Source organism: Watersipora subatra, chromosome 8 (assembly GCF_963576615.1).
Source record: "Watersipora subatra chromosome 8, tzWatSuba1.1, whole genome shotgun sequence".
In the NCBI taxonomy this organism is placed as follows: domain Eukaryota; kingdom Metazoa; phylum Bryozoa; class Gymnolaemata; order Cheilostomatida; family Watersiporidae; genus Watersipora; species Watersipora subatra.
This window is the reverse complement of record NC_088715.1, coordinates 51,971,276-51,998,854: the sequence shown is the minus strand read 5'-3', so window position 1 is coordinate 51,998,854 and position 27,579 is coordinate 51,971,276. Positions and strand designations below refer to the sequence as shown.

Sequence of the window (27,579 nt, the reverse complement as noted above, 5' to 3'; positions counted from 1 at the left end):
TCAAAACTCCATTCGGTTCCGGAAAATCAGCTTTTTAAACATGCTGACCTGCTGACTTTTTGATTAAAATAAAAGAAATCTCAAGCAGCGCTTTGCTTGCTGATTTGGTTCAAACTTTACAGACATTTGTTTTGTGTCTTTTGACCAATCTAAAAATATTTGGTTTTAATTTTTGTCTAGTTCCAGAGAACCAGCCTTTTAAACGCTTACCAGCAGGCTATCTGTTTGAAAATGAAAGAAATTCTTGGCGTTGCCTGACTTACAGGTAATAAATAATTGACTAATCCACTAACGAAAATTGGTCTTAGATGTCGTCCAAGTTCAACACCAGGTTTGGGTTTAATTCCCAAAAAAGCCAATAAAAGTGACAGGCGTGACAGGCGTGACATCCAATTGTCAAGAGCTCTCTACAGCTAGGTATGTTTTTAGTCGCTGAGCTCTCCTTGCCACTGTACTCGGACATGTCTTGTTAAAATCACAGAGCTATTGTATGTGTAACAACTGCTCCTAAAAACATGCACAACTTCTGATTGCAGTACTGTTTATATTTGTAGGATCTTTAAGGGATTGCTCATCTATATTCACAGATTTTGTATTTTCTGTGAAACTGAAAAACTAAATTCAAATACTTCAGGAACTGTAGGTTTATTAGAAGAGTTGCAAGGTTTCGATTTAGTAATAAATTATATTTAACAAACTTTTAGCCTTGAAATAAATTTTTAAACAGAAAATTATTATCTTCATTACTATCTTTGACTACTAAATGTTTTTTAAATTGAATGTGGTGCTAGCTGCTGCTGCTGCTGGTGGCTAGATGAGAGAGTGCTAGCCTAAATTCAATTTATATCTAATTGAATTTTTATAGGCTTCTCTGTTCTTCTTAAATTCTTCCAACTCATAATCAACAATAGGGTCATTAGATGGGTCTAATGGTGGACAGCCGACAGCTTCTCCTTTATCCATCAGCTGCCAATCAAAACATAAAAAGTCTGAGTCAATGCAGCTGCTAGCTAACCTTTCTTTGTATTTAATTAAAAGATTGTTTTGTTAGTTAATATTTTCAAAAATTTTATACTCTTAAATTATTTGATTCAGTTAGTTCAGTTCAAATACCAGTTAAAATAACAACATTACAATTTTCCAAATTCAAATGAAGAATTATCAAACATTTTAACCAAAATTCCTTAAAAATAAAGCCTGCTTAAAATACAACATCTTGATGTGCTCAACTTTAAAATAATTTTCCGTAATATTACTATAATATAAAGAGAACAGACTCTAAAACTTGTTCATTGTTGAGGCAACTTTAAGACAATAAGATAATAAAATATTAATTGCACTGTAATTCAACTTAAAACAGTATTTTAAAGTACAATAAAGTACAACAAAAAATCATAATAGAATATAATAAAATATGATATGAAATATTCAATTACAAAACAATACGATATATTCAAATATGTAATGATATAATTTATTCCAACGCAGGAAAGTATACATAATATATTTTATTGTACTATAAAATAAAATAACACATTATAATTTAATTTATCATAATATGAGAGTTTGATATAATATGTTTTAGTATAAGATATTGTTAAAATATTAAATTATATAAAACGATATAATAATATACAATAAAACAAATAATAAACACACTAGTGTAACAGCAGAGCACTATGATCAGAGCCGTAGCAATAGACCTTCTGGCCATCACGGTCAGGACTGAGCTTCGAAAATACTGAGAAAGGCCTAGACACTGGTGCAATAAAAAAAGATCGAGAAGAAATCGTGTGTAGAACCAAAGAAAAGAGGCAGAGACTAGACCGTAAATAAAAATATACACGCACACACTTTCCGCATGCATGTTTTTTGTTGCTTGTCGTTTATGTATAATTATATATTTACTAAATAAATATATATGATTATACATAAATGACAGGCAACTAAAAGCATGCATGAAGAAAGCGTGTGTGTGAATATTTTTTATTTATGGTCTAGTCTCTGACCCTTTTCTTGCCGGTTTCCTTTAATTTCCGCAAGGCAGTCAAACAACAACAACACCAAGTGTTAAGTGGCAATGAGATATTTATTCATTAAATAAATATCTCATTGGCACTTAACACTCGGTGTTGTTGTTTGACTGCCTTGAGGAAAATAAAAGAAACCAGCAGGTCCCTTTACAGTATTATATAATTTAACATATTAAAATAAAATACCATTGAATGGAATTAAATATAATGTACTATAACATAGTATGGCATGCTAATAAAATATAATGGAAAATACTACATGGACAGTACTACCTACTACAGTACAAAATAATGCAAAATATTAAAGTGCAATATGATATAATGAAATTTAATACAATATAGAATAATTTTAAACAACTTCATCAAACATAATAAAATATAGTGTAAAATAATACTTGGTCTAATATTAAACATAAGGAAACATAATCAAATATATAATAATATAATATTTTATATACACTAGAAATTCCACTGTCATACAGCCCACGACCAAAGAGATATTGGAAAAAAAGAAAGGGTAGTGATGGTTGAGAAAGGCAATATTAGCAGTCAAATGGCACTGCAGTGCAATAGGATAACTGCAATGGTAGGTGTAATGTACTGGGTGTAGGTGTTATTATATACAACAAATAGCAATAATGAAAGGAAAAGATTATATGTTTATATCTCCCCCCCCTGCAATAGGAGAAATGCAATATTGGCCAATATTAGAAGTAAAATGCACTGATATTATTAGAATAACCAATATTATTAATATAGTAATAATATAAAACCAATACACAATTTTGTTTACATTTAAAAACGTCATAGTTTTTATAATCTCATAAGTATAATCTCATAATCTTAAAATCTCTTAAGAATCGTTAGAAAAAAATATCATCGTCATTTCTTTTACTTACACTGGGTTGTACACCAGTTAGAATACCGAAGTACTCAAGAGTCTAAAATGTCAGTTACTTTGAAATCGGCAAAAATGAAATGATTTCAGTACTCTTACGTTAATTACAGAAATCTTCGACAATCCTATAGACTGGTGAAATATGCACGTTATTTTTTCGTGAAATGCGCACGACTTTATCGTTCTAATCTCTGTCGCTCGGCGTTTCAATTTCCGGTCTTAACTTTTATTAAACCAAGCTTTTCAAGCGTTTTGTGGCGATTTTCGTCCAAATTAATCTGTCTATTTGTGTATAGTCCGATCAGATGGGTTAGTTTTAGGAATTTGCGGTAACCTTTCAAAGGCTTGGTAACATATTTAAATAGGTTTATATGTGTTTTGTATCATTATTATACTTAAACGACTTTACTGAAAAATAGTTAAATTTGTTGATAGGATTTCGTTGCAAGGGTTTGGTAACGGCCGTTAACGGATTATTTTTCGGCAGTTGTGTGCACATGTGCATTTATCATAAATCTCCCAATCAATCGCTTCGCTCTTGTTTGGTTGCGGGAATATAATATTTTGCATATAATACAGTATAATGTTTTAGATTATAATGTAAAGTAATATAATAACGTGAAACAAAATATAGTGTGGTATGCTATAATATACTATGATGTAATATTACATTGTGTAATGCAAAAATATGTAGCCCAACATGAGGTAATGTAACTTGGTGTAACACATCATATTATATCCTAATACGAATGACATAATACTATGCTATTTGATAAATCACTTTATATTATGGTTTACTATAGTTTACCTATAACTTGGTAAACTATGTATATACTTGGCATGATGTAATATCAGATAATGTTGCATAGCATGACATGGTTTAACATGATGTCATGACATGTGGCATGATGTGACACCATGTGGTGTGATCTAACATAATGTAACACGTCTCAATGTGAGAGAATGTGGCATGCCGTGACACAACATTGTCTAAAAGACATATTGTTGTTTAACATGAAGTAATGGAATGTATTGCAAAACAACATAAAGTAGTGGTACCTGATGTTACACAAATAAAACAATACAATCAGGTTTAAGAAGAGTACTATGATTTGAAGTCATGTGATGCAATGCATTGCGAGGTTATGCCATGTAGTGCAATGTATTGTGAGATAATGCCATTTAGTGCAATGTATTATGAGATAATGCCGTGTAATGTGATGTATTGAGAGGTCATGCCAAGTAATGCAAAGCATTGTGTGGTAATATAATGTAAGGTATTGGAATTAAAAGGATGTAATATGATGCATGTTGAAGTAATGCATGCAATGAAATATATTGTAAGTAAATGCCAGGTAATGCAATGCATTGTAAAGTAAAGTCGTGTACTCAATGTATTGTGAGATAGTATTACGTAATGCAATGCATTGTGAGATAAAACCATTTAATGCAATGTACTGTGAGCTAATGTCATGTAACGCAATGCATTATGAAGTTATGTCATGTAATGCAATATTTTATGAAGTAATGATATTTATTGCAGTGCGTTGTAAGGTACTGCAACAGGCTGTGGCATAATGCAAAATAATTTGATGTAAACAAGCATGAAGTTACGCAATGTTCATAGGAGACATTTTTAGGAAATAATGCAATGTAGCGCGGTGTAATAATAATTATAGTGTAAAATATGATACAATATAGTATGATAAGCCATAATTTTTCATAGATAAAAAAAATTATTGTAACATAATAAAGGATAATACAGCATATTAAAATGTTATCACATTATCTTGCATAGTCTAAATTTATTTACTGTAATTTGTTATTATCTAGTATGAGGCAACAGAATGTACTTTAATATAATCCAAAAATTATGACATAATATTAAAGCATGCAAACTACCTGCCCCAATTTCTTCATTGCATTTTGCCTTCTGAAGGCTGGAGAGGGTTCGATTATACTAGCCAATTCTGTCCCAGTTCGTGATCGGAAAAAGAAACGAGCCAGTTTTGAGTGTTGCTCCAAATTCTTCTCTCCAATTTTGGCAAAGTAGATTGGGACAGCCCGAATATCAAAACAAGCCTAAAATTAATACCGGAACTTTAAGCTAAGAGGATTTTGAAAGTTAAACATATAGGAACCTGTGATACGCTCTAGACTTGTTGTTGAAAGTTGCAATTGATTGGCGCTTTTATAAAATCATACGCGCTATACAGTCAAAAGTGCACGCAGAACAAGGAAATTATTATGAATTTCCATAAAATTGGAGTAGAGTTCATCAAAAATTGTGAGTATTTTTTATCATTTGCAGTTGTTTTTGATTTTGAGGTGATCTGGCTGCCAGGATGTTTAAAGATTAAAGTTTACAAAAATTGAAATCTACAAAACGTGATCACGGTTTAAATGCTGAATTCAAGCAAAAGTACCATTATGACATTTATAGTTACACTTCAGCAAAAAGATCAAAAGAATAGAATAACACTGCAACAAGAACACAATAGCTGATATAAGCTATTGCAATGATAACAATTAGTGACATCATTTTGCATGGAATTTTGTTTTGAAAGTTTTAACCAAGAGTCTTAGTCTTTGTGATTTTCATCTAGAAACATCCTGGCTGGCAGATTACCTCAAACATCAAAAACAATTGAAAATGATAAAAATACCGCTGCTTTCTGATAAAATCTGCTCCAATTTTGCGTAAGTTAATCTTTAATTAAGCAAAATAAAAAACACAGGTCAAAATACTTGTATCATTGTGAACCCTAGACTCCAAATAACCTTTCTTTTTAATATTTAAAGAACCTTTTGGTACTTATTAAAACAACAGTAATCGAAAATGGAGAATCTTATAAAATAACAGTTGAGGTTGAAGCTTGTAAAATTAATGAAACAATGTAAATTCCTATTAAATTTAAAATTATAGTCACTTTAAATAATTTAATTGCAGTCATGTCCATAAAAAGAAAAGAAAATTGTAAAATGCTTAAGAGAAAACAAACCCTTGCAGCAAATTCCATTCCGTAGTCATCTGCAGTCAAAATGTCGGATTTAGAATAGCTGATGTTTTCCTCCTAAAATAGAGGTAAGGTCTACATATTTAAATTAGAATGTCTTAAAGACACCTTGTTAAACAAATAAATTCTTTTTTAGATTTTAATCAACACGATGCATAAATGAAATTTAATAAAATTCAAACCATAATAAAATTTGATATGATAATTTCATACCATTTCAAGTATTTAAAAAAATTATAAAGTAAAATAATGTAAGGCCTAATATAAAACACAAGAAATAATAATATACATTTGTATACATATAATAATATGATATAACATACGGTATTGATTGTGTTAGTAAAATTGGCTTGTAGGCCTACATTTTCCTTTCATTCAGTCAGACAAAAAGCTTTTTTTTCCTTATTTCTCAGGCGAACTAATAAAAGCAACTTACACATCTTATACACTTGATGAGCTAGAACAGTCACTCACACTTTATATTTCTATACTTGTTATAGCCTGATGACTTATTTTAATCGAATATACTATTGTTTATGGAAAAGAATACAATATTCAGATACAAAGAATCAGTTTTGCATTATAAATAAAGGCAGCTATTAGTGTTCAAACATATAAGCTAACAAATATTAACTTTTTTCTTGAGACACTTGGATATTTATAATTATTTCTTTTCATGCTTATGAACCCAAACATTTTATAGGCTCCTATGTGACTTCTTATCAGAGACAGAACAAACATGTCCATGTACATCAAATGTAGTTTAGTCTTATATTGGTCTCTCACAAAGATCTTTGAGGAAATCTGAGAATAAGTAAACAGCCACAGGCAATAATTTAAGCATTGTAAATAAATTTTAAAAAATTATAAAGTTTGACAAGCAGTGATTTGTTTGTTTTTGTATTTAGCATAAAAAAATTTATTAGCGCTAATCAGGTGAACATAAAGTGATTGAGTAAACAAGCAACAGCCAATCACATTCATTGTTACAAAGTAGATTAACAAGATATTATCTCAGCTACGATTATCAAACCATAAACCATTATTACAAAACCACGACCAGATTTGAATTACCTGGTGCCATAAAGCCCAACAAACTCAACAGTAACCTACTAAGTTTATTTAATAACCTCTGCACTCATTTAAGAACTCTTCCTCTGCAATCTTTTAAAACAAAGCTCAAACTACACCTATCCTCTGACCAATAATACCATTCACCGTTTAGCCTTACCTATTTTAACATTTTTATATTATACGTTGTTTTCATAACTAGAAATTTGTTGTCATAGGTAGGCATAACTATTTTCACAGATCTTTTATTTGTCCACTTTTTGTTTAAACACTCATATCAATCCTCAAGCTTGCTTTTTACATATTTTATGCTTTAATTCCAACATTATATTAGTTAGACCACTCATTAAGTTGTTTAAATCTTGATAACATCTTTTGCTAATACAATTGAATATTATTTATCATGAACAATAAAAGATGATATATTCTTTTTTTTACAAATGATTATACAAAATAGTGGGTAACAGTGCATCTTAGGTTGGTAAAATGCACATACAACGCAACTACAACACATGTACAACGCATGCGCCACGCGCATACAGGGCACTTGCAATGCACATACATTGTGGGTACAATGCCGACACAAGTAATTAACAACGCATTAACAACAAAATATTTATATTTATAGTCTGTTAATAAAACAGGTCAAAAACATTACGCAAACTATTCTATTTATTATCTGTTATAAAACAAGTCTAAAACATTACAACTCCTTTGTTTATGGCAACCCTGAGCTCTTTAGTGCGTTTTTTTGTTGTGACGCTAGTGTATGTGCGTTATATCCGCAATGTTTGTGCATTGCTAATGCCTTGTATGCGCGTTGCTAGTGCCTTGTATGCGCATTGCACATGCGTCTTTTGTGCGTTTTACCGACCTAAGATGCACCGTTACCAAATAGTGTAATGAATATGTTTACCAACTCAAAAACGCTGCTTATTGCTACAGCCATCATTGCTGCTTTGAAGTTTGTGAGAGCGTACATCAGTCCAAAGATGATAGAATTAGCACCTGCATTTAGTATAAATCGCCCAGTTTCTTGTCTCTAAAACCAAAAACATATAATCAATGTAAGCATGATGTAAAGGGAAATTTAGTTTTTTTCTTTCTTGAGACGCAAAACTAACTACCGAAAATCACAGTCTAGAAAATAAACAATGTCTAAAAGATTATGATTGGAGCAAATCTATTTGCTTCAAGTGAGGCTATGTCTGAAAGTTAACTGCTTGCACCGGCGATGAGCGAGATCAGAATGAAATCCATGACAACAGAGTAGTTGTCAACCTAGTCATAACACTAATGAATGGTTTACTAAATGTAGCTCAGGGTTTATTTATGGATAACTTTTATAATTCATCTGAGGTAGAAACTGATCATAAACAATAGTATATACTTGCACTCGAAGCTTCGCATGCAAACAGAAAAGTTGTGTTTAAAGATTTGAAAGTGTGCGATGGAAAAACTATTTAAAAAGGTGAGACAACATACTTTTCTAATGGCATTGCTAGAAATATGAAAAACATAATTCTCCAATAGTTTTTATCTGTCCAACAACCTACCATAGGTCGATAAGAATAGGTAATAGAAAATAGATAAAAAGTCTATTTCTGTAATTTGGAAGTCAAAGATACAGGCAAAGTAAATTATAAAGGAGATAAAGTTTGATAGCCAGCTGCTATTTGAGATTTTAATAAATACATGGAGAGAGTTGGCACATCTGATCATTATTTGCATGATCATAATGCTGCTTGTAAAACCATGATATGGTACAAAAACTAATTTTTCATTCATTTATTAACTTGCCAGAGGTAGAAGCTGACTTACAAGTTTTTGACTTTTGCAGCTACAAAGCAGGGTACTAGTAGAGATTTAATATGAGGAGGAAACTGTAGAGGAAAAGAACTTGTAGCCAGTCTTAAAGAGAAGTCTAAATCGCAGAATATGACAGAACAATTAGCAGAAGAGCAGAGAAATAAACAGCGAAAAAGGTATGTTAAGTCAATTTTAAACAGATCAATAAAATCAACTAAATGCAAAGTTGAAGATACCTCCTACGCCATTTGTGGAAAACATTCCAATATGATAAATGTGTTATTATAACCTAGATGAACTTATGAACTGGTTTAATACATTTTAGTGTAATAAATGCTTTGAACATTTAGTTGAGACCGAGTTATGATTCCTATCAGAGTGCCCTATCTTGTTCAATTCAGTTAATAAGAAACCACCTCAGAGTCAGAAGCTGATATGATGATTTTTATAACAATACATCAGAGAGATTTATAGCATTGCAAAAACATAATGCGGCATTCTCTCCCAAAAGCGTAAACCACGCAAAAAAGCTGTATATTCTACTTTTAGATCACTCCTAGTTTGTGGATGATAAACTTTTTCATGTGTCATTCTCATTGGTTGAGCAACAAAAACTGGTTTACCTTTTCCGCATTGATCAAAATTGGATCACAATTTTTTTGTTAATGCAAACACACCTTAGCATGCAAGATGCTAGATGATGAATGGCAAATGGAATTTTTTTTTTTAAATGGCAAATTTTAGTAAATATATTATGCATGTTTTCTGGCTGGGTATTTTAAGGATAAAAGGCAAGCTAACTGCAAAAGGTGTTCTTGATATTAAGTATTTGCTAAGTTTCCACAATGGATTATCAGCAGGGTAATTTTACCTTGACCTACTGTCGGCTTACACGTTTGTTGCCATTTAAGACAGCCTGCTCTTGAGAAAAAACTAATAATGCTGGTGTGCACCATTTTTATTTTCATTACACGATGTAATTTTGATGCTTCAAACAAGTAAGAATTTGTTAAGTTATTTTTCTATAAAACCCAGGCAATATTTATAAAATTTTCAAATTGAAAAATGGCCATTTCTTCTGAAAAATCCCACAAAAAGCTACATAAAGATGTTAGTTTAAACTTACTATTTGAAAAATTGTAATAATATTGTTTATTTAAAATTTTCTTTTTTCAAAATTAAACAATGTATCCACATATTGCATATTCTGTATTTACGCAACCGTAGTTTACAAGTAACAATATTTCCAATAGTAGGTGAATTATGAAATATATGGCTAAATGAATATATAGCTGAATAGCGTTTGCTTTTTGTAAAAGATAGGATTTCGTGCTGATATCCAAATAATCAAAAATACTAATCTATTTAAGATGTTTATGGGCTGTCCTTTTTGCTTTTCCTCTAAATGGCAGCCATTTTTTATCCATTTTAGCCCCAGCCTGCTGCCTACCAGCCAACTAGGCTCTGCACCGCAATTAGCTAAACTATTATTCACACGGAAGCCTTTATCAACAACACCTAAAAATTTTTAGCAATTGCTTTTTTGGTAAAAATATAAAACTAACTTTGATTCAAAAACTCAATTCAAATCCATGTGCGGGTCTGAAGAGATGGATGGACTTCAATGAGATCGGTGACACACTTACTTGTTGTTGTAAAGTGGTTACGGCAACTGCTCTCGCTATGAAGAATCCAAGTTCATCATCTGATAAGTTTTTGATGAGTGTAGTTGACATGTAGATGGATCCATTCTAAACATAAAACGCAGTCAGGTTTAGAGCAATACGTCTAAAGCATTTATTTTAGCTGCTTCATCTTAATTCCCCAACTGCTTAAAAGTAGAGTGCTCGATATTTAATGACAAGCCCATCACAATATTGTAAATCAGTTCTCAGTCTAAATATTTTATTGGCTATGAAGCACAGCTGTAGTTAGCTGACCTGAAAAAACTCTTCATAACATAATGATAATAAATTATTATAATGGTTGTTTATATTATAAATGATAATATTTTAACTCTATATATTGAATACTGGTTGTCATTATTTCTGCTATAAAGTTTATGAAATTATATATTTGTTCAATAAAGATAAATAATGTAACAATATTAAGAATTCTGTAATAATTTTTATAAATTATAATTTCCATAAATATTATATATTTATGGAAATTATTTATTTATGACTTTAAATAAAGTAAAATAGACATCAACACTGTATATTGATTCAACTAATAATTAGTTGTAATAATAATAATCAAATCTATAGTGAGAAACATGAGGTCCAGTCAAAGGAGTGTTGGTACCAAGCTTCGAACCTTCTGTTAGATATTTTGTCGTGACGACAGGATCTCTATAAACTACGGCCGTTATCAGTAAAACCTGGCGGAAAATTTCCATCTAATCCATCATCCTCAAGATCTAAATCGATCTTGTTTCGAAAATCATTTTTACTTGCTTCTCTACCCTGTAAATCTAAATAATCCACATCGAACTCCTCAAATTCTTTCCAAAAGTCACCACCAACAATATCGCAGTAAGACATTTTAAAACGCGATACATAGACTGAATAACCGGAAATGAAATATCGCCATTTTTGTCGTCCTTAGCAACCACTTCAAAGTCTGCAAAACAGTCTAATAAAACATCCTAGCTAATCATACGCCTCAGAAACTGATTCCTGACATATGATTCGCCCTGTCATGACCTCAAAAGTCATGAGCTCAAATTCCAAAAGTCTAAGTCGCGTGGACCAGTTTCACTTTGAGAGCCTATTGTGTGCTATATGAAATGCCGCGTTTGTATTAAAAATGATACGCGCTGTCACAATTGTAAAAGTGTAACAAAATCTAGATTCGTGGCAGTCAGTAATTCGGCCCGGTTGAAATTCTAAGCGCTTACTCACTGACACCAACTCTCTTCGTGCTATGGGTTATATCTTTGTATGAAAATAATATCATAGAACAAACACAACTATAACACACGAGCGCAACTATTCTGTCTGTCCCTAGACAAGCATTGGTTTCTATATGAATCTTCTCATGTTAGGTGTGAGTAAACTTGCCTAGCCTCAATAGGCTACTATTTTTAATCATGATCACATTTTATTATCTGACATACCATATTTTTGGCTGTAGTTATTGCTGTAAAGCTCTAAAAGTGAGTTTTAAGAGGCTGCTGCATTTTACATGACTTAACTAAAACACTTTTTATTTTATGTTCCTATTTTGTAAAATTGTTTTTATTGCAATGAAAGTGTCTATTACACCTGCCAAGTAAGAGCATTTTGATAACACATTTTACCATCATACAAAAACTAGATATTTTCAGTTGATCAGCCTTCTGCAACCTGTGGCAACATCTATTGGTGCCTTCGTAAATGCAGATATAATGTGGAATAGAGCGTGACTTCTTATTTACTAGACAAATAGCCAGCATTGCACGGGTAATAAAATAATAATAATAATTTATTAATAAATAAATTAAATTAATAAATAATATTAATAAATAAATTAATAAATTAATTTATTAATAATAACTAATAATAAAGTAATTATTCAATGACTTTGAGTAACTTATTTGGTAAGCTAGTAGTCTAAATCTTTACTAAAACAATAGCCGTGTTTGAAGCCAGCTTAGTAATTGTTATGTTACGCGTAATGATCAACTGTGCTAGTTAATAATCACAAGCGTCTAAGCATGAGTATTTTAACCAATGTAATGAATGCCATCGCAATCATTCATTGCTTGGGTGTTGTAGTGTAATGAATGCCATCGCAATCATTCATTGCTTGGGTATTGTAGTGTAATGGCTTAGCTCACCAGTCTGCAGATTGGGAGGCTCTGAGATCAAATCCTCTGAGATGTTGATATTTCATACCTAGATTTTAATCGCTATAGCTGGACATACACAAAGCAGACTTTGAGAATTTTATCTTATACATAGACTAGCTGTGCTACCCAGCGTTGCCTGAGTATGAAAAATTAGCTTATAAACAATGAGAGGTAATGAGAGTTGCCTGCCACTTGTTATTAGCCTGGAACAGTGCCAATGGGTAATTTGATTAAGCTTACTAATAAGAGCTACCGCTTATCAGAATGTTACACCATCCCGTTGCATTGTAACACAGAGCGGTAGCATATTTGCTCACATATATAGCCTAATTACTCCATCAAGCTCGTGTGGTTGAATTGGTTAGGCGTCGGACTGGTGGACTGGAGGGTCCAAGATCAAATCTTCTGTGATACAAGTCTTTATTCCAAAATATTAATAGTTGTAGCTAGATAGAAACATATACACAAACTTTGAGAAGTATATAGATTGTCTGCTCCTGGTGATTAAATTACCGCCAAAGTAAAAAAAATGAAATGGTAAACTCACATCGAACACGTTACTGTATGGTCTGTCCTTCTCAATTATGATGATTCTCCAAGCCTTGTTGATGGTTGTCAGCATTACTGCCCTGTTGCTATTAATAATCTTAGTCAATGTTTCTTTAACTCTTTGATTGCTTTCGTCATCCGAGTTAATAACTTTATACGAGTTCCTTATCTGGTGCAACAAATAATAAAATACAGTTTTATGCAGTAGAACTTTTGAAACACAGTATACCAGTATATAATATATATAGAAGCCTTTGATAGAAGCATATTATGCTTTTATCAAAGACAAGCTAAAAAAGACAAGCTAAGAAAGAGCTCAATGTATGAGCAGTAAAGATCACGTTGTGACACGGAAAGCAGAAACTAGGAACCAAAATCTAAAGAACTGATTTTATATTCTAACAGGTGATAGGCAGCTTTTTAACACAGCTGATGCTGTCTAGTTAAATCCTGTCTGTTTGGTTTTTTTACCAAATTGTTCAGAATTCTGTTCAGATGCTAAAGTTTTGTCTTTCACCATAGTTCACCTAATTTAATTTTTAGCACATTCTGAAGCTTTTTATATATTAAAAGTATATATCTATTTTGGTTGCTATAATTATAGTAAATAGTGATGTTTGTGTATTCGCACACTCCTAGATATTTAACAACATTATTTTATGACTTTTATAGTTTGTAAACTTGTTTATGACTGTTTATTTTAGTAAAAATATAATTGAAACACAGACTCTTGCTATAGAATCCACTTTGAATGATGATCAAGTTATCACTGAGATTACACTTGTGTTGAACTGATGCCAATTTCCAGCAACTAAATAAAATTAAATTAGTTTTGCCAAGTTATTAAAATAGAGGTAACAACATTGGTTTGCGTCAAGCTAGATTTTAGCAATTTTAACAAGGCTGAATTTGATAAAGAACACCTTGTTTGTTTCTTTGATGTGTAAAATAGATACATTACAATACAGCGTATAATTTACATTTGCATTTAACAGCATTAAAGACAGTTTCTTCAGAGCTGTTCTTCATACCGTTGGCTGGTTTGAGATATTGTTCTAAAGTTATATTAAATTATAGCTTCTAAAATAATGCAACAGTTTAAAATAAAAGACCGTTTTTACGTTCAAACAATATTGAAAGGAAAAAAATTATACAATAAGCTAATAATGGAGCAATGCCAATTTGCATACCAATGCAATTTAAAAACTTAAATTTTTAATATACATATTTCAATTTAATATTTAATTTGAAATTAAAATTTACCAACTATTTAGTAAACCTTAAAATAAAACAACTTTTACACTCATAGACAAAGGCATACTTAAGCTTGGTAAATAGCAATGAAATATCAAACTTCCATACAAAGGGTTGTCTGCTCCTTTTCTTGGCACGTGCTTGTGACATCGATTCTCTGTTTATTAAATGACTATCTAAACTATTTGCTACAATATTCTTTTTTGACAAATTACTTTATATGATTGTTTTAAATAGACTTGAGGTTATTTAAATATTTTATGGTTGCCTAAAATTGATGGCGGCTTATCCATACCTATCATACATTTTATTAAAAGTCCCAACAAAAAGTAATACGACCAACATAAAAACAAACTTACACAAATTTTTAATAGATTTTATGAAAAAGTTATAGTAGCTTTTATCAATTGAGATTGTTTTTTACGTTGAAGTGATCTGACTGCCAGGATGTTTCAATATTGAAATCGGCACAAATTAATCCGCCTGAAATGCTCAGAAGAAACACACGGGCCAAACACATCACTAGTTGCGTGACTGCCTGTCTTTCTCACTACTGCATTTGGCTATTGCCTTCAAGTTGCAGAGTTACACGTCCCTATTCTGTTGGTGTCTGTGCTGAAGTGCAACTACAGATGTCATAACGACATTTTTGCTTGAATCTGAGAGTTCCGAGAAAGAATCTCATTCAAACTATTGTATCTTTAGACAGGAAGGCATACTAAGACAAAACTTGCAAGTGTTTGAAGCCTAATGTCTTAACTTTATATTGCTACTAGATGAATAATACTGCCTAAAAAATAAAAGAGTTTTGTACAAAAATATATTTTTATCTAATGTAGGCCTATACAACGTTTGCCATTTTAACTTTTAAACTTCATATCAAGAGAAAAGTGTGTTTGTGCAGTTTAAATAAATTAGGAGGAAAAATAAACAATGAGTACATGGAAATGTGTGTATAAACAAAGTTACTGTTGCAGGAGAAGCTCGTTGTATTAGGAGATTTAAAGAGCGATAAAGAAATCTTGACGCAAAAATTCATTTTTATATTTTTTATTTAATTTGGTACAAAACTTTATTTAATGCATTTGTTTCAATGTTATCCTCAATGCATTTATTAGTTTGTTTTAGACTGCTAAAAATACAATATTTATGACATATAAAGGTGATAGAAAACTAAATCACTTTTTAATTTCAAGGCTTGACCGTTCTTCCACAACGTAATCACATAACCCTTTTTATCTTACATTTTGCTCCTTCAATGAAGCTTTGTTGACTAGGGCAAAGAAAATGGAAGAAATATAGAGTGTTTCAAACATTAAAAACAAGCTGTTAACCTACGAGGTTTTAGGCTAAAACTAGAGTCAGGAAACAAGCGTTGATGAATTTTTCTGTTGTTGCTAAAAGAAAACAGAGACAAAGAGAAATTATAGAAGCTGCTATAGTCACATGATCGAATTGCAAGCGTTTTTGCTAATTTTTAGCCAAAGGTGAAGGTGAACCAGATATTTTATTGTAGGTTAAATTTTGTACACACCACGCTTTTACTATATCACACGATATACTTATTATTAGGGGTAGCAAGAATATTATTTTCAGAGTATTTTGTGGGCAGTGAATAAGTTGACCTACCGATCTTTACTATAATAAGAGCAGTGTCCATCTGTCAAACAACACAAGCAAGCATTAAGAAACAAAGGTGCCTCACACAAGAATTGAACTCCAGTTTTCCATTTTACTGTCCAGTACTCTAACCACTACACCAATTAGTCACCTTGCAATGCTAATTATTAATTATTGATGTAATGATCACTCATTACGATCTCTCATGGTGCATAGTTCTGCTGAGTGTACAAGTTTTAACAACAATTGAGTTGCTGGAACAAGAGTTGAATATTCAATATTCAAGAGTTGAACAAACAATAATAAATTCAAAAATTTATTATTATTGTATAATTAGTTCTAAAAAACCTAATTATTGCTAGTAAAATATAACTTATCAACCGCTTAAAGTTATGTTAGCTATTCAAGTTTAGCTGTTTTTATATGAACTTCTATTTAAGATTTTTAACCTCTTAACCTTGGTAAATACTGTATTATTTACCTTTGCAAGTTACCCTATACTTACTTAAAACAAAACAATCTTTAGTGTTTGAATAAGCTATTATAAGTATTTATTATATTAAATAGAAATTCCACTGTCATACAGCCCACGACCAAAGTGATATTGGAAAAAAGAAAGGGTACTGATGGTTGAGAAATGCAATATTAGCAGTCAAATAGGATAACTGCAATGGTAGCTGTAATGTACTGGGTGTAGGTGTTATTATATACAACAAATGGCAATAATGAAAGGAAAAGATTATATGTTTATATCTCTCCTCCTGCAAAAAGAGAAATGCAATATTGCCCAATATTAGAAGTAAAATGCACTGATATTATTAGAATAACCAATATTATTTATAAAGTAATAATATAAAACCAAAGCACAATTTTTTTACATTTCAAAATGGCATAGCTAACAATATCACGAAGTTGTGATATTTATATAGATTTTTAGAAAATCTGTACTACGTAGTCATTGTTCCGTAGTCATCCAAACTTATAATTAATTATTGTAATAATCTCATAAGAAACGTTAAAAAAATATCATCGTCATTTGTTTTACTGACACTGCGTTGGACATCAGTTAGAATGCGAAAGTATTCAAATATGTCGGCAAATGAAAGTGAAAATAAAAAAATTGAAATCGGCAAGAATGAAACGATTTCTGTACTCCTATGTTAATTGCCGAAACCTTCGGCAATTCGACAATGCTATAGACTGGTGAAAAGTGCACGTTTTTTTCGTGAAATACGCAAGACTTTATCATTCTATTCTTTGTCGCCCGACGTTTCAATTTCCGGTCTTAACTTTTATTAATCCAAGCTTTTCAAGCGTTTTGTGCGACTTTCGTCCAAAATATCTGTCTATTTGTGTATAATCCGATCAGATGGGTTAGTTTTAGGAATTTGCGATAACCTTTCAAAGGCTTGGTAACATATTTAAATAGGTTTATATGCGTTTTGTATCATTATTATACTTAAACGACTTTACTGAAAAACAGTTAAATTTGTTGATAGGATTTCGTTGCAAGGGTTTGGTGACGGCCGTTAACTGATAATTTTTCGGGAGTTGTGTGCACATGTGCATTTATCATAATTCTCCCAATCAATCGTTTCACTCTTGTTTGGTTGTGGGAAAATAAATGGAAGTCCGAAGTTGGAATGTTTGAACAATCATCCCACATATCATTATAGGATTCTTTTCGCAAGCTTCCTGACAAATGAAAAACTTATTAAAGCCGGTTGTTGCTATATTGTCATGTCTGCAATGTCCATGACATCGTCTATGACATCATCAAAACAACGCAATTGCATTGGGAAAGTTTGTAGCTGTCAAATTTTTTTGATAGTTTGTCAAGCATCTACTATAGCCAGTACAACTTGCACCACTTTGGTGATGCTGATTGGTCGTCGGGTATTGCTTGATCTATTGTATATTTTCTTTCATGCCATTTGCTGCCGGTCTAGTATTTTATTGTTTCTTTGATCGCGCTGTATAAAGAGTACCCTATACCTTTTGCGGACAATTTGCTGATGTAAACGCAAGTGGGATTGTGATAGTTTCAACATTGTTAGGTATCAACAACCAACAAGTTTGTATCCCCTTGTGTCGAAAACTGATAAAGAAAATTTTTTAAAATTGTGCATTAGGATTATGCTATACGACATGGATAGTTACACTCAAGGTCTAAATGCCCTTAATTTAGAGGTACTAACTGTGTTTTTAGATATTTGCTGTTTAAAATACTCAAATTGTATCTCTAATCGTTCTGACCATGCAATACATTCTTACTTTACCAAAAAATGGATAGGCCTACACCTTATACCAGGCACCAACACCTTATCAATTTACATTATATAACAACGTTAAGCAAAAGAGATTTTTCTTTTGAACACATAATTTACTTTACTGTTTTTTGTTTTTGTCTCATGGTTTAATTTGTTTAAAAGGCATGGACCGGTTTACATATAGTTAACATCTATCTATAGTGGACAGGAACATTTTTGCATTGCAATTTGCATATATGCATGCTGTTGCCATAAAAACTGTTAAGACTATACCATAAAAGCTAACAGACTGCAGTTAGCAACACCAATAGTATATAATGAAGTTTGCAGAATATGCCTGCTGATCTCAAAGTAACATATAATTCTGCTTACAAATGAGTCATATGCATTATCAATATTTTCCATGAAGCTCTCTTTCACTGGAACTGATATTTCTCCAGTGACAGGATTTACTGACACTCCAAACCATCTCATAGTTATGAGGGTCGTCAACATCAAAAGTGCCCATAGTAGTGGTACAAATCTGACGTCTGCGTTACCAAGGCGAAACCAATAGGAATATCCTGTACTACAAGTAAAGTTAGGTATTATCACATTACGTGAGTACAATAGGCATATCCTGTACTACGAGTAAAGTTAGGTATTATCACGTTACGTGAGTCCAATAGGCATATCCTGTACTACAAGTAAAGTTAGGTATTATCACATTACGTGAGTAGCCTGGAGGCTGCTAAAGATGAACTTGTTCAAAAATTTAGAAGAGTTTATCAAAAAATATAAAACTTTTTCTTTCATTTGAGTTCGTTTTTGATGTTTGAGGTGATCCAACTGCCAGAATTTTTTAAGATTAAAAATTATCGCAGTTAAAACGCTCAGATCAGCATGGTATATCGACACTCTAACAACTGTGTCAACTGCCAACTTGTACTCAAGAATAATTGTACATAATATGTTAATGTTAATAGTTACATTATAATTATTATAATTATATTATAATAATTATATTATAGTATATTACACTAATATCTTGGCAGTTTAATGCACAGTAAGAGACCATCAAGTGTACTAACCATATTATGGTTAGTACACTTGATTGATGCATTAAACTGCCAAGATATTAGTGTAATATACTATAATATAATTATATTATATTATAATGTAACTATAACTAAAACTCATTTACTATAACTAGTAAATTATTATATAATTATGATAATTATAACATATTCATAATAATATTTTTATTATACTATCATATGGTTACAATAATTATATTATAGTACCTATAATGTAGTTATAATTATATTATAATACAATCACAATATAATGTTATATTATAATATTATATGTTATAATATAATAATACAGTATTATATGATTTTATAATAATACAATATTACATTATAATATAATCATCATAATTATATTTTAATTATAATTGCTGTATAATCATTATAACTGTATTATAATTACAATATAATTATAATAATTATATTGCAATTATAATATAGTTATAATTATATTATAATTATAATATAGTTGTAATTATAATAGAACGATATTGTAATTATAGCTATACTACAATACAATTATACTGTAATTATAACTATATTATAATATAATTGTGTATGAACTTGTGTAATGAGCCTATTGGATTTCTTACAACTTAATAATTGGGAGTTTGATGCTTCTGATATGATAATCAGTGTGGTGGAAAATCGTTTGGGTCAGAGCCAACACCGAGGAAGCAACTGTCACCATGACCTGGCTGAGCACCGATTCAGCAGGCAACACGACTGCTGGAAATACTTCCCGTCGGTCAAAGGTCAGCTGCCAGGTCGACCATGCTACCGAGGGGGAAGCCAATCAAGGAGCATTAAGTATAACAAGAGGCACAAAAGTGATGAAAACCAGAGCACCTGGAAGTCTAGTACCATGCAGTTAGTTGTATGCGCCCTACTCTTGACTGTATTATATATTTGAGAAATGTATAGGTTTATTATCTTGCACACAAGTGGTTTGTTTCTTTGTGAAGCAAAAAGAGGAACTTGGTTAGGCTCTTTGCATCAGCTACATATACCATAAAACCTGTATTTGAGAGCCACCTCTAACAAACCGCCACTCTAAAGAAAGGATTGAAAAATAGAGCGCCACGGCATTCAAATAAAGGTTTTACGGTCTACAAAAAAGATCATTCATTTGTTCACCAATTATATGAGCTCAGTTGTCATAAATTAGTCTCAAAAACTACTGAAAATTTTTTTTTGGAAAAAGCTACTTACATCAAGAATGCTGTAAAAAGAACACTCAAACTGATCTTCCAAAAAGGTCCGGTGAATATGCCCAGGTTATTGCTTTCGTAAATACCAGCAGTGTTGAACCATTGACGTTTCCTTAAAGAAGTGCTAAAGCTTCGTACGAAATTTATGAGTGGCTTTCTTCTACAAAACCTGATGAGACAACTCCAGTTTTTAGTTTTTGGAGGTAATTGGATAGAGCGAGTTGTATAAAAACTTTTTTGGAAAATGCGCTTTGGTAGTATCGGAGCCAGCAGAGTAATTTTTGGTAGCATATTGCTTCAGGTCTCTGTACGGATTAGTTTAACTGTACTTCTGGCTGCAAACAAAATTTACTTTAAACTATTTTGAAGTAAACAGATTTAAATTTTTGACAATTTTAATAGTTGAAAAGAACAAAAATAGACCTAAATAAAATGTTTTTGTTTCTCTGTAACTTCATTTTGAAAATTTGATGTCTGAAAACAGAAAATGTTTCGAAAACGATTAAATATTATGAAAAGCAATTGTTACTATGTATGTAAAAGTATATTATTTGATTGGTTGAATGCAGTAAGCGCCGAGAGCTAAAAGGTTTAATTTGTGCAATCATACCTTGAAATACGAGCTTATTGTGCCCTGGGACTGATGCCCTGGGACTGATGCCCTGGGACTGAGCTTGCATGTCAACGCTCTCGTATCTCAATGCAATAGTTACTATACAAAATGACTAAATACAAATCAAATAGTTCCCACACTATGAAAAACCACCTGAAAAACAAGAAATTAAAATGACAAAACTTGTTCTTAATTGTTGTAATTCAGTACCTGCACTCACAGATTAACAAATATATATTTAGTGGTCAAGATCTGCAATAAAATATAACATCACTGTGTACTGCATGAAGTTTTACCTTTTAGACAGACATAGTGGCTAATGCTGGTGTGAGAGAGACTTTACAGCAACACATTTAGTACACCAGACTTTTCTGATGCTATAGAACATAGCATAAACTTTGACTTAACTTAAATAAATTTAGCTTACTAAAAACACGCTTAAAGCCAAAGCTTAATATTTTACAAAACAGTTTAATATTTTAATATATTAATGTTATATTAAATAAATAAATAAATTAAATATTATTAAATATTTTATAATCTTTTACAAAACATTTTAATATTTTAATACTATAGTGAATAAATAAATTAAATATTATTAAATATTTTATAATCTTTCACAAAACATTTTAATATTTTAATATATTAATATTATATTAAATAAATTACATATTATTAAATATTTTATAATCTTTTACAAAATATAAAGCTAATTTTGTGTACGATCAGCTAATGATTATAGTGAGGTTAAAGCAATAAAAGCGCCAAACTGGAAACAGATATAAAAATAAAGACAACAAAATTTAAGAAAGTTTCGTAAATATTAAAACTCAGCTTCAAGTGTGTGTTTAGCAAGCTAAATTTATTAAAGTTTGATTCAGAGTTTCCGTCACAAACGTTTTGTGTACCAAATGAGGTGCTGTAGTCTCTCTCACTGCTAGCATATGTCTGTCTCAAAAGTAAAAACTCTACAGTCCTGTTCAAAATAATGTTACATTTTATTGCAGAGCATAACCACTGAGTAGGTAACTATAATCACTAAAGTTACTATACTACTACTAGTGTATTTTGTTACAATGTAAGATTTACAGGATGTTAAGATGTACAGTACATGTACAAAGATTTAGAAGATGTACAAACGTACGATAAAATGATGTATTAAAGTGTACAGTATATAAAATTTTAATGTTTTTTGCCGCATTATGTTTGCATTAGCTAATTACTATAGATTCCTATGCTCCTCCATATGAATTTTTCACTTCATGATTCCAACACTAGAGCAAACTAAAGTTGTATAGCTGGGGTAGACTGCATATATTTTTACACAAGTGTTTGGACTTGTTTAAATATTAATAGTACTGTATGACACAGGCATGGAGATTATTATTAAAATCATTTTAGATATAGACAGAAGCGAAAAGTCTAATTTTACAAATTTTAGTTATAGACAATTTTGGAGAATATTGTCAGTGATTCTACTCTACTTACCAAGGTTGTCAGCAGTTGCACAGTTTTGAGAAAATAGATGTTATGCGGTGAGTAGCCGTGGTAAGCCAGCTCTAAGCTACTGTCTTATTTACCTGGGATTTAATTAAATAATTCTTTACCCAACGTCATCATACTTTGGTACATATTTGTTAACTAGTCAAAGATATGCTTACTTCCTACTAGTCAACCATTTATTTTAATTATTATTATATTAGTACTAATATTATATTAGTACTATTATTATTACTATTATTATACTAGAAATTCCCCTGTCATACAGCCCACAACCAAAGTGGTATTGGAAAAAGGAAGGGTACTGATGGTTGAGAAATGCAATATTAGCGGTCAAATGGCACTGCAGTGCAATAGGATAATGGCAATGGTAGCTGTAATGTACTGGGTGTTATTACGTACAACAAACAGCAATAATTCTCCTGTCATACAGCGCACGAACTGATAGTAGAATAAGTGATAATGGAAAAAAGAAATGGTAGTGCTGGTTTTTGAAAAAGTAGTTGTCAGCAGGAATTGACAGAGTATAGTGTAAATGTTTCTCATTACATCCAGTACAGGTGAGCTGTGATATGTTGTTGTCAAGTCTGCCTAGAAAGTTGTTATGCAATTCTTGAAAATCAGGACAATCTAAAGATTGAAAATGAGGAATGTGATAGAGATGGAACGACACACGAGACGTCTCGAGTATCGACCTGTCTCGTCTCGTATCGGTCTCGTCTCGACTTAACTATTGCCAAACTCGAGACAGGAAATAGAACTAAAGCACCTGCGCACGGTTGTTAAAACATGGCTTCTTGCGGTAGCAACAACTCCATATATTGTAATGGATTGTGAGCAACTGCCTTTAAAGTTATACCCGGTCCGTTACTATCTGTTGCTATTGATTATGTTGGCCACTGAGTCTAATCATGTAGTCCGGACAACGGCCCTGATATATTTTAGTTCGGTTCTGTGTCCTTAAAACAGATACCGGGTCGTATCTAATTACTCTTCGGATAATCCAATTTAATAAATAAGACTTTTGTGGGTAAAATGTCTGTATTTTATCGTATCGTATCTAAACACCAACTGCCCTTCATAAAATTCGGGCATCTTTTACGTATATACTACCAATCGCGGGTAAAACCTGCAGGACACGGAGAAACGAACGAAAGGCCGTGTCGACCATAGTCCGTGTTCGGTTAACAATGACGTTTTGTTAGCTCAATATAAGAATATACATGTATACAGTAATTAATATAATTTCATGATTACAATTTAAATATAATTCACATACTACAGTTAATACACAAACAAAACTTAACATTAATGAAACGATAAGAATGAAAGTGTTATCGTGTGTTCTTTTAGTCGCGGTATTTCTTTGTAGAGCGACGGCTATCGGTTTCATTACACAATACATTAAAAAGTAAGAACTATTCAATAGATGGTAAAAATATACATGTACAAAGCAATATGTTTATAATAATTATGATCAATCAAGCTCAAAATTCTTAGAATATATAACTTCGGTATTTTAGAGCTGTTTGTGTCACTTTTGTTTACAAAAACTACATGCATATGACTATTAAAATGTTGTATTTAAATCGTTTACACCAGGTGAAAATTCAATTTAAAAATAGTTTTAATAATTTTATATATACCAAGTAGCTAGTACTTGTGTAGGGAAATCATCACCAAATGCTCATTATTTTACTGTCTCGAGTTTCGAATTTTTACAAGACAGTGTCTCGAGTTTCGTTTCGAACTTAAAAAACCTGTCTCGTTCCACCTCTAGAATGTGATGAACGGTAGATACGAAAAGCCAAACACATTGAATGACCGAACAGACCGAATATTTTGGGAGTTGCCCTCTCGTGTGACTAATTAAGGATAAGGGTGCGTAACTCAAACTTCTATAAATAAAGAGCTCAATGAATTCCGTAGAAACATTTTAGAGGCTGTGTTTATTTTCGCGCCAGTGAAGCACGCTGTGAATAAAAATATTACATACATATTCAATCAAAGTATTTTTGCTGTCACTATAGTCCAACTAGTACTTGCCTTACCTTTTGCAGATATAAGGGGAATGCCTAAAAGAAGTAAAAGGTTTTATTTGTTCAGTAGTATCGTTAACCATTGGTGAACTAGTAGCTAAATAACTAGCCAAAAATGTTTCTTTATTCAATTGGAAATGAATATATTTATTTCTATATATAGTAATATTTATTACAATCATATAAAACATGCAATCAATATTATTTATAGATAATAATTGATTTATAGATAATAGTTGAGGGAGGGCAACTCCCAAAAGATATTCGGTCTGTTCAGTTATTCAGTGCGTTTGGCTTTTTGTATCTACCGATGTGATGAAGGGGAGCAGCATTGGGAGGAGCAATATTGTTTTGTGCTATATTTTTATGGTCATGATGTCCATAAAATCATGATCATCATCTGGAAACAAAGGGGCTGCCAAGTCCATGTCATTTACATCGCCTACAACATCTACTAAAGAATTCTCTGAATCAGATGAGTTGTTGCTATTAATTTGAGTAGCGTGTTGTTGAACGTTAGCATTTGATGTTAGTGGTTGCTGTGAGGACCTTCTATTTATCCTACTATTGAGCTGTTATAATTTGAGAGACACGTGGACGGCCACTGCGTTGGCCACAAGGTGGTGTTTTGGGAAGTTGTATATCCATGGTAGTTGTCGAAGTTGTTTTGAAATTAAATTCAAAAAGTCAATTATGCAAAACAAAAGTTTGTAAAAAAATTCCACCTAATCTACTACTACTAATGTATCTCAAACCTATGTTTTACAACAATAAAATAAATATTAATTCAAGCTGTAGGCCTAACCTACCGTAATGCATGTAATTTAACAACAGCAATAAGGAAATATGTTTTGTAAAAGATTACATACACGTATCCCATGCGTGTTATGCACTTTCAACAGCCCAACGGTTTCATTTGTAGACTCAGTGAACCCAATTCTTACTCCACTAATAAATTGGCTTGTTGCCAACGCGCGAATCGGTTTAGCTTAGACAAATTTTGGATTGGGCAGGTTTAGCTAGAGCTGTTCGATGTCTACCTGCACTATGCATTCGGTTTTATTCAGTTTTCAGAAGAAAACTGAATGAAACCGAATCTTCAATTCTTACTTCGAGTTTACTCATATTGGCATTATGAACCGCATCGAACCGCGATTTGTATATTTATTAATAAATAGTAAACTAATAATTAATATTTGCAAAAAATGTTTAAGTAATGGTGAAAATTTTAATTATATTAATATTAATTAACCAACACAATTTGAAAAATTTTGTCCTCTTTAAAATTTAACGAGTCATCATCAAATTGATTACGCAATTTAAAAACAATTGAATAAATATAAATAAAAAAATTACAATATACTCAGGACAAATACAATCAATGAAGATTAATACCATAATAAGATATTACAAATATAAGTCTCTTAACTACAAAACATCACATGAGTTTATTTAGCAAGAGTCAAGACTATTGCTGCAATTTGGATGAAACAAAACTCTAAACTAATTTGCTGACCGATCGATGCGCTCACAAAAATTTGCTTAGGAAACTGCTGCGTGGGCATGAACAAACACTGAATCAAATCGTGATGTAAAATTCAGTTCATACGCAGTTGTCTTTTCCTTCTGAATCGATGAACCAAGAGAGAACAACTATCGAAAAACCGAATGCACTCGAATCGTTATCCAGCACTAGGTTTAAGCAATGGAACTGTCTCTGCTTGAGCAGCATTGCCTGGTTTGTGATTGGATGGAGAGATCTGTTCAAATTGGGTTGACCAGTCCTGTGTTATTTAGCAGTGTTTTCTTTAGTGTTTAGCAATCCACCACCCAGCAATAGCTATCAGTTCACAGCTGACTTTACAGCGAGCTACATTAATAATCTTTGAATTGCAATAATTTTATCCCATTTTTTCTAAGAACATTAGTACTGCGAGTTTGCAGATGGCAAAAGGTATGTTTTTATTAATATTATTTTCTTGCCTTTTTTAATACATTGTTATTACAATAATTTCTTATGCATTCTGGGAATTTTGTATTATTATTATCATGTGCATTTGTGAATTAGTGTATTTCTTTTGATTTTAAACTATTGTTGCTTTTGATACTTTGTAGATTTCACGGTTTGGTTTGATGGTTAATAAACTTAATTACCTACAAATCAGTGCATCAAAACCATCCTACTCGCATTCTACTGAACCTAGCGGGAAACAGCTATATGTTTATTATAACTCTGAAATACAATATTAGAAGTAAAATGTCAAGCTGCTGTGTAATATTCACAGTTTGAAAGTTGGTTGTGTTGAATGTAGAATGGTGTTGATAGCAATCTTTAACAGAAAGCAAGTATGAGCGTTCACGCGTCTGGAAGTTTTCTGCGAACTGGAGCAAAATAAAAAAATGTTCTCATCATAAAGGGGCATTGTAGTTCGGCCCTAGCTTGTACATAAGATGTAACGAATTTTGGCTAAAGTTTGAAATAATTTAATGAAACCTTCAGTAATTGGACACAAAAACATAGGCTGATAAACTGTGTACCACAATTTTGTACCTGTAAATTGGTCTACGCCTCAAATGGTCTACGTATATTACATAAACCTTAGGATAAACTCGAATAATTATTCTTATAATTAAATCTTATAATAATTTTATAAAATTGAATAATTATTCTTATAATTAAATATTTTTGCAAGATATTAAAAACGGAAAAAAATTCGAAACCTTCGGCAATTAAACAATGCCATAGACTAGTGAAATGAGCACGTTTTTCTCGTGAAATATGCACTGGTTAAT

At 31.6% G+C, this 27,579-nt stretch overlaps 1 protein-coding gene across 1 annotated transcript; it reads right to left on the bottom strand.

Annotated features, from left to right (window-relative positions):
* Positions 1–825: 825 nt before the first annotated feature.
* On the bottom strand, positions 826–18,827 carry LOC137402706 (metalloendopeptidase OMA1, mitochondrial-like). Its single transcript, XM_068089212.1, has 7 exons — positions 18,726–18,827; positions 13,208–13,378; positions 10,475–10,579; positions 7,936–8,061; positions 5,934–6,005; positions 4,834–5,013; positions 826–966 (listed from the first exon to the last, which is right to left on the bottom strand). The coding sequence occupies exons 1-7, from the start codon at positions 18,825–18,827 to the stop codon at positions 826–828; spliced, it is 897 nt and encodes a 298-aa protein (XP_067945313.1).
* Between the last annotated feature and the right edge of the window lie 8,752 nt (positions 18,828–27,579).

Excerpts from the sequence above, each read along its gene's own strand:
- LOC137402706 (XM_068089212.1), bottom strand. The coding sequence starts at position 18,827 with ATGAGATGGTTTGGAGTGTCAGTAAATCCTGTCACTGGAGAAATATCA. Across the intron at positions 13,379-18,725 it reads ATAATGCATATGACTCATTT|ATAAGGAACTCGTATAAAGT; the intron begins GTAAGCAGAATT and ends TTGTTGCACCAG. Across the intron at positions 10,580-13,207 it reads CATACAGTAACGTGTTCGAT|AATGGATCCATCTACATGTC; the intron begins GTGAGTTTACCA and ends TTTTATGTTTAG.